This window comes from Sus scrofa, chromosome 6 (genome assembly GCF_000003025.6).
Source record: "Sus scrofa isolate TJ Tabasco breed Duroc chromosome 6, Sscrofa11.1, whole genome shotgun sequence".
In the NCBI taxonomy this organism is placed as follows: domain Eukaryota; kingdom Metazoa; phylum Chordata; class Mammalia; order Artiodactyla; family Suidae; genus Sus; species Sus scrofa.
Window position 1 is genome coordinate 119120893 of NC_010448.4, and position 14847 is coordinate 119135739.

A 14847-nucleotide genomic window follows, 5' to 3' on the forward strand; every position below is an offset into this window, starting at 1 on the left:
TCCTGGGAGGCAACCAGGTGTATACCTGAAATTCTGCCCATTGGGAGGATTTGCCTCTATCAGTGTGTTTGAGGCCACCTCTGAGTAGGGGTATAAGTGGAACTTATTTACTTTCAGCTGGTGCTCACATACCAGGCAGGCCCATCTATCAGCCAGTTGTATACTTTTTCCTCCTATGTTAACTGGGAATAGGGAATTCCCATGGGGCCATGAATATAGGTTGAAGAGAGGTAGTGGAGCAATAGGAACAAGTACTATGGGAATCTGAGTCACTAGCACATGTAATTTACTTGTCTTTGCTTTTTTAATGGAATATTGGTTTGTATGTTCAGTTTTATGAGTTGATGGACCAAATAACATAGTACACAGCAGTCAGTTTGTAAGTTATTTGGTGCCCTGTGGTCAAGCATCAAGTCTCTATTAGTGTCTAAGAGCAAGCCAGGATATGTTTTTTACTTAGAAAATTATTGCTGACAGAAGGGAGTATGACCTGGAAATTCCCTTTGGGGTTCAGTGGTTAATGAACCCAACTAGGATCCATGAGGATGTGGGTTCAATCCCTGGCCTCACTCAGTGGGTTGAGGATCTGGCGTTGCTATGAGCTGTGGCGTAGGTCACAGACATGGCTTGGATCCCACATTGCTATGGTTGTGGCATAGACTGGCAGCTGTAGCTTTGATTCGATCCCTAGCCTGGGAACTTCCATGTGCTGTGGGTGCAGTGCTAAAAAAAAAAAAAAAAAAGATGGAGTGTGGCCTTACTCCACTGTGGTTCTCATAAAGGATTGCAAGAGGCTCCATATAGCTACCCTGACTGCTTTCATACACTCCCAATACCATTTGTAATCCTAGTTAATAAGGTCATGTGTCAGGACAGCTTGCATTTCAGTGTAGTCCTACTGCAGAGCCTTTTTCTTTTTTTATACCTCAAGTCTCACTCAAAGTAGCAACCCTACAAGTTATTCAAATTGGTCATTTCAAGCACATTTACTATGGTATATGTTGCCTTAAAAACACAGAGCCTACAAACCATTGTGCCTCTCTGAGGTGGTAATAGTTAGTTAGAGATATAAACGAAGTGAAAGAAAAAGCTTTATGATTGAGAAGAAGTCTTCCAGATAGAGTGAATAGCAAAAGCCAGAGGCCCCTAGATATAGCAGGAAAAGAGTAAGCCTTGAGTAAACAAGTAATAGAGGTGGTGTAGAAGGCAGTGACAGCAAAAAGAAAGAAAGGAACCAGATCACATGGAACCTTCTAAGCCATAGTTAGGACTTAAAATTTATTCCCAGTGAAATGGGAATCTATTGGGAGTTCTTTACACAGGATAACATGTAAAGATAACTTTGCCTATTCCATGAGAATAGGAGAAAGATAAGTTAACAAGATGAAAGCAAACGATTTAAAATAGCAATCAACTAAGTCAAATAAATCAAGAATAAGATTGAAAACAGAACATTGGATTTGTCAGCGGGCCTCCAGAGTCCGTGAAGGATCCCAAGATGGCTGGGCGGAAACTTGCTCTAAAAGCCTTTGACTAGGTAGCCTTTGGGGAGATCATACCTTGAAACCAGAAGGCCACTGCTAACTTCCTGAAATCCTGGAATAAGACCCTCTCCACCAGGTTGGCTGCTCTACCTTAGAAGCCACCTGCTATTGACTGGGCTTACTATAAGGCTACCATGGCAAAGGCTGGCTTGGTAGATGACTTTGAGAAGAAGTCATCTTGCCCTGAAGTTCCCTGTGCCAGAGGATAAATATACTGCTCAGGTGGATGCTGAAGAAAGAGAAGATGTGAAAAGGTGTGCTGAGTTTTTGTCTCTCTCAAAGACCAGGATTGAGGAATATGAGAAAGAGCTGGACAAGACGAAGAACATAATTCCATTTCAGATGACCATTGAGGACTTGAATGAAGTCTTCCCAGAAACCAAATTAGACAAGAAAAAGTGTCCCTACTGGCCTCACAGGCCAATTGAGAGTTTATTAACTTGCATCTCGGAGAAAGCTCTGGTCCTCGAATTATAAACTCTGGACATTAAAAATAATTACATTAAAAAAAGAATTTGTCAAGATGAGGGACTTTAATAAATGCAGTTTTGATGGAATTACAGGGATAAAAGCCTGATTGCAGTGTGAATCAGTGAATAGGCTTGATGTTGGTTAGAATATAGAACAATGTGAACTATACACACCTGATGGAAGTGTGAATTTGTTTAACCACTTTGGAAAAGTCAAATTGAAGACCTGACAATTTTGACCCTAAATTTATATAACCTTGAGAAACACCTGCGTATGTGTACCAAGACAGATGTATCAGCATATTCGTGTCAGCATTGCTTAAAAGGGCAAAATGTTCTTGTCCATTGAAGGAGAATGTCTGAATCAATTGTGGCATATTTCTCACTATAGCAGTGAAACGTGAATGGTCCACAGCTACACATATGATTGTCGAAGAATCTTTCAAAAGTAATGTTGAACAAAAAAGCAAGTCATAGGAAATTCCCTGGCAGCTCAGAGGGTTAAGTATCTGGCCTTGTCAACAAACTGCTGTGGTGTGGGCTCAATCCCTGGCTGGAGGACTTCGTCATGCTGCAGGTACAGCGCACACACACACACACACACACACACACTGAAAAAGGCCTGTGGTGTGGGCTCAGTCCCTGGCCGGAGGACTTCGTCATGCTGCAGGTACAGCACACACACACACACACACACACACACACACACCACTGAAAAAGGCCTGCTGAGATTTTTACTGAGGTGCATTGAATCCCTAGATCAATTTGGGAAACATTTCATTATCTTAACAATGTTAAATCTTCCTATCCATAAATGATAGCATGTATTTCTGTTTATAAGATCTTTATTTTCTCTCAGCAATGTTTTGTACTTTTCCTTTTACAGTTATTACACATACATTCTTTTTTTTTTTTTTTTGTCTTTTTGCCTTTTCTTGAGCCGTTCCCACAGCATATGGAGGTTCCCAAGCTAGGGGTCAAATCGGAGCTGTAGCCCCCGGCCTACACCAGAGCCACAGCAATGTGGGATCCGAGCCACATCTGCGACTCACACCACACACAGCTCACAGCAATGCTGGATCCTTAACCCACTGAGCAAGGCCAGGGATCCAACCCATAACCTCATGCTTCCTAGTCGGATTTGTTAACTCCTACACATATATTCTTGAATTTGTCTCTGAGTATTTCATTTTTTGGTGTAATTGAAAAAATATTTTTAATTTTAGGTTCTAATTGTTCATTGCTAGTATGCAGAAATACAAACAGCTTTTGTGTATTGTATTAATAAAATCATTTACACGTTCTAATAACTTTTTTGAGACACTTAGGATTTTCTGTATACATGACTGCATAATGTATAAAACAGTTTGACGTTCTTATATGTCTCATTTTTCATGCCTTACTGCATTGGCTATGAATGTTGAATAGAAGTCGTACTATGTTGAATAGGAGAGGGCATTCTTGTTTTGTTCCCATGTTCCTAGGAGAAAAGCATTTAATGTTTAACCATTAAGTGTGATGTTAGCTGTTGGTTTTCTTTCTTTTTTAATGGAATAGTTAATTTACATATGAGTGGATGTTAAGATTTAAATATACCGTCTTATTCATTTTTATCTATCCTATCTTTTGTTTCATTTTTATTTTTCTTTTTTCCCCTTGTGTACCTAATTTTACATTATCAAGTTTTTTGTTTTTCTCATTTTTTCCCTATTAGCTTATTGTTTATAATCCTTTTGTTGTTATTTAATGGTCACTTCACAGCAGCATTTCCCAAATGTGATTCTTATGAGAGAACCAAGCCCACTGTAAGTAATGTATTAATATCTCTCCTATACATCTACTAGCTATCTGTCATCTTTGGGAGACTTGAGAAAGTAGTCACTCAGATTATTTTCTTGAAGAACCCAGGTTGAAAAGAGGCTGCCCATGAAATTACAACATACACATTTGACTTATTTCAGTTTAATCCTAATTTACTATTTTTATAATATTTTAGTTTTGTTTACCTCCCTCTTCTTGTGCTATTTTTGCCGTGTATTTTAATTCTACATATGTATTGTAAACTCCACGAGACAATCATATTGCTTGTATTATTCAGTACATACACATTGAGATTTATACCAATACTTTACTTTTCCCAGCACCCTTTGCCTCTGGCAAAGAGGATAAGCCTCCACTGGAGACTTGGGATTTTGGACTCTAGCCCTTGAAATTAATCTTTGTCACGTTTTGAATGCTCTAGATCATTTGCAGTCTGAATGGTGTGCCTTTATAGTAAATACCACCTAACAATGGGTTGATAGTCAAGAATTTTAATGAAGCTCCCATGTTCTCTACCACTACCAGCATCTGGTATTATTGAGCATAGGCATAACCTCCTAAAAAATCAATTCAAAAAAGTTTTTTTTTTCTTTTTGCTTTTTAGGACTGCACCTTCGGCATATGAAAGTTCCCAGGCTAGGGGTCTAATCAGAGCTACAGCTGCCAGCCTATGCCACAGCCATAGCAATGTAGGATCTGAGCCAAGTCTGCAAACTACACCTCAGCTCATGGCAATGCCAAATCCCCAAACCACTGAGAGAGGCCAGCGATCAACCCCACATCCTCATGGATACTAGTCAGATTTGTTTCTGCTGCACCTCAATGGGAACTCCAAAAAGGATTTCTGATCCTACCTCCCTATCCTTTTTCTGGTCCACACACCTTAATAAAGAAGTTTGGTCACTGACTGTGGCTGTTCCCGAAAGGATCATGTTTTCTTGTCCACTGTCTTCTAATAATGAGGACAAAAGAGGTAGGGGATTATGTAGACCTATTTTTGAAAATTCAGGCCTCCTTCCTAACAATTCCTGGGCATGATACTTCTTTCTTTCCCCTAATGGTAGTGACCAGCTTGGTTGGTATACACTCATAGTAACAGCCTGGCTGCCCCTCCCTCCTCCTCCTCTCCCTCCCTTTCACCTCCTTCCCCTCTCCCTTGCCCAGGTATTCTTTCATACTGCTTACTTTATGTGTGTCATTAAATTGTTTATATTTTAGCTCTCATATAGTCAAACTTTGCTAATCACTGTGTTTAGGTTTCAGTATTCCCAGATCTCCTATGACAAACATATGGAACATATCTGGCATGCCACTTCAGTAAACGGTTATGCATTACTTGTTGATTCCTCTTAGTTTCCCTCTCAGAGCATAATTTTCAGAGCTTTGGAGCAGTCCTGTAATGTGACAGCATTTTATAGGTAAATACTGATCTATTTCTATCCATTACTAAAGCTTTCTTACAGTATGGAGAACACATTCCATTTAGATTTTGTTTATTGTTCTAGATGGTGAGACTAAGGACAAGGTTGGAGAGCTGGCTTCTGAAGAGGAAATTACAGCAAAAATTAAACCATTGACTGAAGAGTCTGACAACTCCAGAGATGATGTTCTCCAGGATTCTGAATGCAGAGAATTTTGTGAACTTGGGGAGAATTTCAATGGCAAAGATCAGAACCTTTTTAAAAAAAGACACCATAACTGTGATAAATGTGGGCAAAGCTTTGCTTGGAGAACAGGCCTTATTAGGCATCAAAGAACTCATTGGGAGAAACCCTATGAATGTGATAACTGTGGAAAGGCCTTTAATGTGAGTTCAGCCCTGGTTCTGCATCAGAGAATTCATACTGGGGAGAAGCCCTTTCCTTGTAATTGGTGTATTAAAAGTTTCAGTCGGAGCTCAGACCTTATTAAACATCATAGAGTCCACACTGGTGAAAAACCTTACAAATGTGATGAATGTGGGAAAGCCTTCAGTCAGAGCTCTGATCTTATTATACATCAGAGAATCCATACAGGAGAAAAACCCTATCAGTGCAGTCACTGTAGTAAAAGTTTTAGCCAGCGCTCAGACCTGGTTAAACACCAGAGAATCCATACTGGAGAGAAGCCTTATACCTGTAACCAGTGTAATAAACATTTCAGTCAAAGTTCTGATGTTATAAAACATCAAAGAATCCACACTGGCGAGAAACCATATAAATGTGATGTGTGTGGGAAAGCCTTCAGTCAGAGCTCAGATCTTATTCTGCATCAGAGAATTCACACTGGAGAGAAACCATATCCATGTAATCAGTGTAGCAAAAGTTTCAGTCAGAACTCAGACCTGATTAAACATCGAAGGATCCACACTGGAGAGAAACCCTATAAATGTAATGAATGTGGAAAGGCTTTTAACCAGAGTTCAGTCCTTATTCTGCATCAGAGAATTCACACTGGAGAGAAACCCTATCCATGTAGTCAGTGTAGCAAAACCTTCAGTAGACTGTCAGATCTCATTAATCATCAACGAATTCACACTGGAGAGAAGCCTTACCCATGTAACCAGTGCAGTAAAATGTTTAGTCGAAGATCAGACCTTGTTAAACATCACAGAATTCATACAGGTGAGAAACCCTATGAATGTGATGAGTGTGGAAGAACTTTTAGTCAGAGTTCAAACCTTATTCTCCATCAGAGAATTCACACCGGAGAGAAACCATATCCATGCAATGATTGTACGAAAAGTTTTAGTCGTCGTTCAGACCTTGTGAAACATCAAAGAATACACACTGGAGAGAAACCATATGCATGTAGTCAGTGCAATAAAAGTTTCAGTCAAAGCTCAGACCTCACTAAACATCAGAGAGTACACTCTGGGGAAAGGCCCTATCACTGCAATTGTTGTGAGAAAGCCTTCAGTCAGAGTTCCGACCTTATTCTTCATCAGAGAGTTCACACTGGAGAAAAACCATATGCATGCACACAGTGCAGCAGAAGTTTCAGTCAGAACTCAGATCTTATCAAGCACCAGAGGATCCACACTGGGGAGAAACCATATAAATGCAACGAGTGTGGAAAGGCTTTCAGTCAGTGCTCAGCTCTCATCCTACATCAGAGGATCCATACTGGGGAGAAACCATATCCATGTGATCAGTGTGGCAAAAGCTTCAGTCGACGCTCTGATCTCATTAACCATCAAAGAATCCACACTAGTGAAAATCCATATAAATGTGATATGTGTGGGAGAGCCTTTAGCACATTCTCTGATCTTACTGAACACCAGAGAATCCACACCGAAGAGAAAACCCACGGGTGTGTTCAGTGCAGCAGAAGTTTCAGCCAACTCTCTGATCTTGTTAATCATGAGACAGTCCATTCTGGGGAAGACACTCTAAATGCGATGAATATGGGAAAACCTTTAGTGTGTACACCGACTTTATTCAGTAACAGAGACACACTGCCAGAAAAAAAGTCTTATGAATGCTATTGATGATTACGAGAAAGGTTTTAATCAATGCTCAACTCTTGTGCTATGTTTGGAAAAAAAAAAAAACAGTGGAAAGGAAACATTAATTCAGTTTATATAATGGAGTTTAAATCAGAGCTCAGACATTGCTAAACTTAAGACAAATTCTGAGGGGGAACGCTGTGAGTTGTGGGAAAACTTCAGTGGGGGAAAAATTTTTACTGAAAGCAGTAATGGGGAAAAAAATTCTATCTGCTGTAAAGTGAGAAAAGTTCTAGTCTTTTATTCAGACGGTCCACAGGAGGAAAGTTTTGTTATAAGAACTGTGTAACAATCTTAATGCAGAACCTTAACAGATGCTGTAAAAATCAGTGTGGTGTTGTATGCAGTCAGAACTCAGAAGGAAATGTATTAGTGTTATAATTGCAAAACTTTACAGGGCCCAAATCACTTATTGCATATCAGAGAAGTTATTTTAGAGAATGTAGGGAAAAAATAAACCCCTTCCATATCTTAGTATTCACTCTGATAATTGGCACACCACTTATCTCCTGACAGCTGGAGAGTCCTACCTTATGCTAACAGTAGGCATCATTAAATTCCCTGTGCTATTCTGGTATTAAACATTAACTACATAACTCCAGTGCTGCATTTCCTTTTGCTTTTTTCTTTTTAAAAGCAAGAGAGATGTATTAAGGCATCAGAGGAGGTTGGGCTGAGCTCAAGATGGCACCAGCCCTGACTGAAGTGGTGCTAGGCTTGTAAAGGATCTATGGCTGGAGCTTGTGGCAGGAAGGATGAAGAAGTAGGAGGGGAAGGTCAAGGGAGGGGTTGGGGGTCAAGTCCCATCATAGAGGGCTGTTAATCCTTGTAGGTGGTCAGTCTATACAGGCAGTTGTTTCTGTAGGCCATTCAGGGCTGCATTTTCTCAAAGATCCTTTTTTAAAAAAGATTTTTGGCCTAGTTTTGGTCTTCCTAGTGAACACGAGTTTTCAAGTTCCTATGATGTCCACAGCAAATATGAACTTGTTTGTTTTTTCTTTTTTAGTGTTTTTAAGGGCTGCACTGGAGGCATGTGGAAGTTCCAGGCTAGGGGTCAAATCAGCTGTAGCTGCCAGCCTACACCGCAGCCACAGCAACTCGGGATCCGAGCCATGTCTACGACCTACACTACAGCTTATGGCAACGCTGGATCCTTAACTCACTGAGCAAGGCCAGGGATTGAACCCAAGTCCTCATGGATACTAGTCAGACTTGTTACTGCTGAGCCATGATGGGAATTCCCTAGTTTGTTCTTAATAATGGGACCCATGCATAGATTTTAGTGGTTTGAAATTACTTCTTCAACATTATGATTCAATCACATCTAAATATGTGAAACAATTTTTTAAATATGTTAAAGTGTGATCTCTGTACTATGTTTATCTTGTCACCTGTAGGTAGAACAAAAATACTAGCTAAAATAACACCCACATTACTAACTTATATAACATATTCTGTCTAAAAATAAAAAGGCGTATTAGATGCCTCGTTAGTACGGTAGGTAGCATGTCAGTCTCATAAAAATAAAAAGACCTATTGATCTTTTTTTAATGTCAACATTCATCAGACTGTTTTATTCGTTGATTTGTGACCTACATATTGATAACAGACTACAAATAGAAACAGTTTGTTAAAAATAAGAATTGTCTTTCTAGTATTAACCATTTGCTAAAATCCTGCTACTGTCATTTACTTCGACTATCCCCCCATAATTGAATAATTTAATGTGCATTGTTAAATTATTATGTGCAAGGTTTCATAGTATTCAAAAAGAAATACTGTCCCCCCCAAAGCATGTATTGTATAGTGATAAAGACTGAAAACACATGGCTCAATATAATCATAAAGGTAGACAAGATGCTTATAAGAACTCACAGGAGGTAGGTTCAATTCTAATTGGAAAGAAAAGGAAAGTTTGTGGAGCTCCTGAAATTTGAGTTTTGAAGGATGGGAGGAGAGGCATAAAGTCTGGGAGGAAATAGTCAACAAAGAAATAGAAGCAAGAAAAATACAAGAAATGATGTAGAGTATGGTGCTTGGTCATTAATTCATTCAGTAGATATTCAGTGAGAGGTACTGTACTGAGTGCTCCTAAAGAAAAAATGGTAACTGCTCTCATGCTCAAGTGTTTATGAAAATAATGACTGAAACATGACTTAAAGTGTAAAGCAGAGGAGTTCCCACTATGGTGCAATGGGATTGGCAGCGTCTCTGCAGCACCAGGATGCAGGTTCAATCTCTGCCCAGGCATTGTGGGTTAAAGGAGCTGGCACTGCCGCCATGTGGCAGAGGTCAGAGCCGGGGCTCAGATCTGATCCCTGGCCCAAGAACTCCGTATGCCACAAGGTGGCCAAAAAAAAAAGAAAGAAAGAAAAAAGTAAGGTGGAAATTAAAGTAGGAGAAAAGATGAGGAGTGCAATGCTAAAAAAGCAGTCACTTTAACTTTTTGCAGTTTACTGTCATCTGTAAAACAGAAAAGTACTAGGTATAGTTGGAATAAATTTCCTATTTCTGCATTTTTTTTTTTGTCTTTTTGCCTTTTCTAGGGCTGCACCTGCAGCATATGCAGGTTCCCAGGCTAGGGGTCCAATCGGAGCTGTAGCCACCAGCCTACACCAGAGCCACAGCAGCCTGGGATCTGAGCTGTGTCTGTGACCTACACCACAGCTCACGGCAACACAAGATCCTTAACCCACTGAGCAAGGCCAGGGATCGAACCTGCAACCTCATGGTTCCTAGTCAGATTCATTAACCACTGAGCCACCACAAGAACTCCCTATTTCTGCATTTTTTTGCTAAGATAATGGAAAGTGTTTAAAAAGCTTTGAGCCAGGAGATGGCATGATCATATTCCTGCTTTCAGAAGAGTTTAAAAAAGGAAGAGTTCCATGGTGGCCCATCAGGTTAAGGATCCAGTGTTGACACTGCTGTGGTGTGGGTTGGATCCCTGGCCCAGGAACTTCTGCATGCCATGGGCATGGCCAAAAAAATGTGAAAGGGGGGGAAAAAAGGAAATCTATTTTGGAAGTCTGGAAATAACACCATGAGGTTCAGATGTAGAGCTAAAAATCATTGACATGATGATAGGTTGAGAAGTGAATAGGGGAAAAAAGCATACAATCAATTATGGTCTGTTATGGGGGGGGACTTAAAAAGTGAAGAAGAAAAATAAGATGATAAAATTTATGTCTGTAAGTTAGCTGTCTTTCCTGAGAATAAATATGAAGAGCCAACTGCTTACTACACATTACCATATAGTGTCCTACCAGTAAACTCAGATTTATGAAGTTGATACATACCCATGGATATCTTCCTTCTGAATCCCCTGCTAAACACCTTGCCATCCAGATAAAATAACTGGTTCTTGTCCTACACCCCTCACTCCCCCAGTTTTCTAAATCTACCTGCTCATTAGGTCTTAGGAATGAGTTACAAAAATAATGCTACTTACCACACAAATTTAAACCATAGTGAAGTGTAAAGAGTAAAAAGCAAAACAAAGACCGCGAGTTCCCAAGCCAGAGATCAGGTCTGTGCCACAGTTGCGGCCTGCATATGCTGAAGCTATGGCAATGCCAGATCCTTTAACCCACTGTGCCTGGCTGAAGACTGAACCTGCGTCCTGGTGCTGCCAAGACACTGCTGATACCATTGTGCCACCGCAGGGACACCAACATTTACTGATTCTTTTTTTTTTTTTTTTTTTTTTTTTGGTCTTTTTGCCTTTTCTAGGGTCTCACTCCCGAGGTGTATGGAGATTCCCAGACTAAGGGTCTAATCGTAGCCGTGCCTACGCCAGAGCTACAGCAACACGGGATCCAAGCCATGTCTGCGACCTACACCACGTCTCACGGCAATGCTGGATCCTCAACCCACTGAGCAAGGCCAGGGATCAAACCTTCAACCTCATGGTTCCTAGTCAGATTCATTAACCACTGCACCACAACGGGAACTCCAGCATTTACTGATTCTTAAACGCAGGACAAAAGGCCAAGAAATCTAGCCAAAGGACACTGGAGGTTTAGGTGGAACTCTCAGCAGACTCGCTGTGATAAGGGATAAAAATTGGAGTACAGAACATGCCAAGGAGGAGATGTTCTTGTAAACACCAACACAATTTCAGTGTAAACATTAAAAGGCTCTATACTATGAGTAAGAATGAAATCTGTGTAGACCCAAGTTTTTAAAAAGTCTGAAAATAATCCTGCTGTATAGCAGTGGGAAGTATATCTAGTCACTTATGATGGAGCATGGTAATGTGAGAAAAAAGAATGTTATATATGTATGTGTGACTGTGTCACCTTGCTGTGCAGAAGAAAACTGACAGAACACTGTAAACCAGCTGTAATAGAAAGTAAAAATAAAAATCATTATAAAAAAATAAATCTGAAATGAGAAGTTCCCATGTGGCATATAGCCTATTAAGGATTTGGCATTGTTAATGTTGCAACTGTGGCAAGGGGTTCAATCCGTGTACTGGGAACTTCCACGTGCTGCAGGTGCAGGAAAAAAAAGTCTGAAATGCAGTCTCAAGTCAAGTTGGCCTTTTAGTGAATTAAGTTTTCTACTCCTAATCTAGCTGCCAGTGAGAAGAGAGGATGCGTCCTTTCTGGAGGATGACAACCCTATATAGAGAGTATAATTTTTCATACACAATATCCAGTGTTCGATCAAAAGTTATTAGAATCGTTAGAATCATAGCTATTAATGTGAACTCATACACACCCACACAGATTGGCCAGAAACAGTTATAGAATGTGTGTATACATGGGTCAGTAAACATACATATTTTACCTAGCTCTGTTCTCTGAGAGGACCCAGAGCACGATATACCAGTATCAATAAGCATACCCAGATCAAGGTTCGTAGATAGCATTATACAAATAAAAGGGATCAGGGTTCCCTTGAGAAATGGCTGATTCTAGGGCTAGGGCCAGGAAAATATAAGATGAGCCTGGATCATCTTATAGTATCAGAAAGTAAAGAGCTCAAAAAACAGAACACTATGAGCAGAACAAAGGAACATAGGAGCCAACCTAAAAGTGTTCTCAAGGCCAAATAAATATACATGTGTCCATATTGATATAAATAAATATGGGAGAAGAGACAAATCTTCCTAATGGAAGAATTTCAGGTAATATATTTAGACTCTTCCCCCTCAGGATGTGGACTTTAACCCCACCTCCCATTCCTAGAGGAGGTTGAACCTGTTGAATTGCTTCCAGAAAATAGAGTAGGAAAAGGGAAAAATAGTAACTACAGTGAAAAAACCTGCAAAAACTACCTTAACCTAAGGTTTCTTAACCTCAGTAGTGTTGACATTTTGGGGCCAAATATATACTTGTCAGAGATGGGGGCTATTCTGTCACTTTGTAGGATGTTTAGTATCATCCTTGGTCTCTATCCACTAAATACTAATAGCAATCCCCCTCCCCTAGTTACAGCAGCCAAAACCAGATATTGCTAAATATCCCCTGAGGGTAAAAATCACACCTGCTGGAGAAGCACTGCCTAAAATTTAACAACACCAGTGTTGTGTGGATATCATGTACCATTTGGTATGATGTAATAAGATGATCACTTCAGCTCTGTAGTATCTGGGATTATACACTGTTACCAAGTGGGATTTATTTCCGAAATGCAAGGATGGTTCAACCTATGAAAATCAATCAGTGCAATATATCATATTAATAGAATAAAGGATTAAAAACACATGATCATCTTGATTCAGGAAAAAACGATTTGACAAAATTTAACACCCTTTCTTGACGAAAAAAAAAAACCACGCACAACAAACAAGTAAAAGGAAAATACATCAACATAATAAGGGTCATATATGTAAAATTCAAAGTTAACATCTATTCAGTGGTGAAAGACCAAAAACTTTTCTTCTAAGAACAAGACAAGAATGACTGCTTTTGCCACTTTAGCATAGTACTAGGATTCCTAGCCAGAGGAATTAGGCAAGAAAAATAAATAAAAAGCATTGAAATTGGAAAGGAAAAAGTAAAATTATCTCTCTTTGTAGATAATATGGTCTTCTATGCAGAAAATCCCTAAAATTATGCACACACACAACTTGTTAGAACCAAAAAATCAATTCAGCAAAGTTGTAGGATACAAAATCAACATCCAAAAATCGTTTGAGTTTTTATTCACTAACAATAAACAACCTGAAAAGGAAGTTAAGAAAGCAATTCCAGATGCAGAACATTTAACGAAATCCTACTTCCATTCCTGATTAAAAACTCTTACTGGAGTTCCCATTGTGGCTAAGCAGGTTAAGGACCTGACATTGTCTCTGTGAGGATAAGGGTTCCTTCCCTGGCCTAGTTCAGTGGGTTAAGGACGTGGTGTTGCTGCAAGCTGCCCCCTAAGTCACCGATGCGGCTTGGATCCCATTGTTGCCCTGGCTGTGGCACAGACTGCAGACTGCAGCTGCAGCTCCAATTCAAGCCTTCACCCAGGAACTTTCATATGCCACAGGTACAGCCATTTAAAAAAAACAAAATCATTTTAAAACTCACATAGAATACCAATGGACCTTCGGTAGCAAAAACAATCTAGAGAAAGAACAAAGTTGGAAGTCTCACACTTCCTGATTTAAGGACTTACTACAAAGCTACAGTAATAGAAACAGTGTGGTACTGGCATAAAGACAAATGAAATAGGAGTTCCTGTCATGGCACAGTGGTTAACGAATCTGACTGGGAACCATGAGGTTGTGGGTTTGATCCCTGGCCTTGCTCAGTGGGTCGAGAATCTGGCATTGCTGTGAGCTGTGGTGTAGGTTGCAGACACAGCTCAGATCCCGCATTGCTGTGGCTCTGGTGTAAGCTGGTGGCTATGGCTCCGACTAGACCCCTAGCCTGGGAACCTCCATATGCCGTGGGAGTGGCCCTAGAAAAGACAAAAAGACAAAAAAAAAAAAAAAAAAAGACAAATGGAATAGTATAGAGAGCCCCAAAATAAACCCTCCCGTAAGTGGTCAAATGATTTTCTACAAGACCATCAGGACCATTCAATGAGTAAAAGACAGTTTTATCAATAAATGGTATTGTGAAAAATGGATATCAACTTGCAAAAGAATGAAGTTGGATTCTTGTGTTACATCATATACAAAAATCAACCCAAAATGGATCAAAGACCTAAACATAAGAGCCAAAACTACAAAACTCTTAGAAGAAAGCATAGAAGAGATTTTAATGCAATTGGATTTGTCAGTAATTTCTTGGATGTGACAATATAAACACAGTCAACAAAAGGAAAAATAGATTAATTGGACTTCATCAAAATCAAAAACTTTTGTGCATCAAAGGACACTATTAATAGAATGAAAAAGACAATCCATGGCATGGGAGAAACTATTTGAAAATCGTATATCAGATAAGGGATTAATATCCAGAAGATACAAAGAACTTCTACAACTCAACAACAACAACAAAACATAACCAGATTTTTTAAATGGTCAAATGACTTCAATAGTCATTTCTCCAAAGATGATATACAAATGGTCAATAAGCAT

At 39.6% G+C, this 14847-nt stretch overlaps 1 protein-coding gene and 1 pseudogene across 8 annotated transcripts in view; both read left to right on the top strand.

Annotated features, from left to right (window-relative positions):
- The window catches only part of ZNF397 (zinc finger protein 397), a 67961-nt gene that overhangs the window by 44210 nt on the left and 8904 nt on the right, over nucleotides 1–14847 (top strand). For 2 of the 8 annotated variants that reach the window (XM_005665342.2, XM_005665341.3), the window contains exon 3: nucleotides 5341–9838. The exons of 1 other annotated variant lie outside the window; for it this stretch is intronic. In XM_005665342.2, the coding sequence (XP_005665399.1) occupies nucleotides 5341–7304 (1964 nt within the window). In that variant the 3' untranslated portion in view covers nucleotides 7305–9838. Of the gene's footprint in view, nucleotides 1–5091; nucleotides 5254–5340; nucleotides 9844–11054; nucleotides 11692–14847 lie in introns of those variants that run through there. 5 more of the 8 variants (XR_001309359.2, XR_001309358.2, XR_002345087.1 and 2 more) reach the window with 5 other exon arrangements.
- Nucleotides 680–2946, top strand: LOC106510690 (annotated as a pseudogene).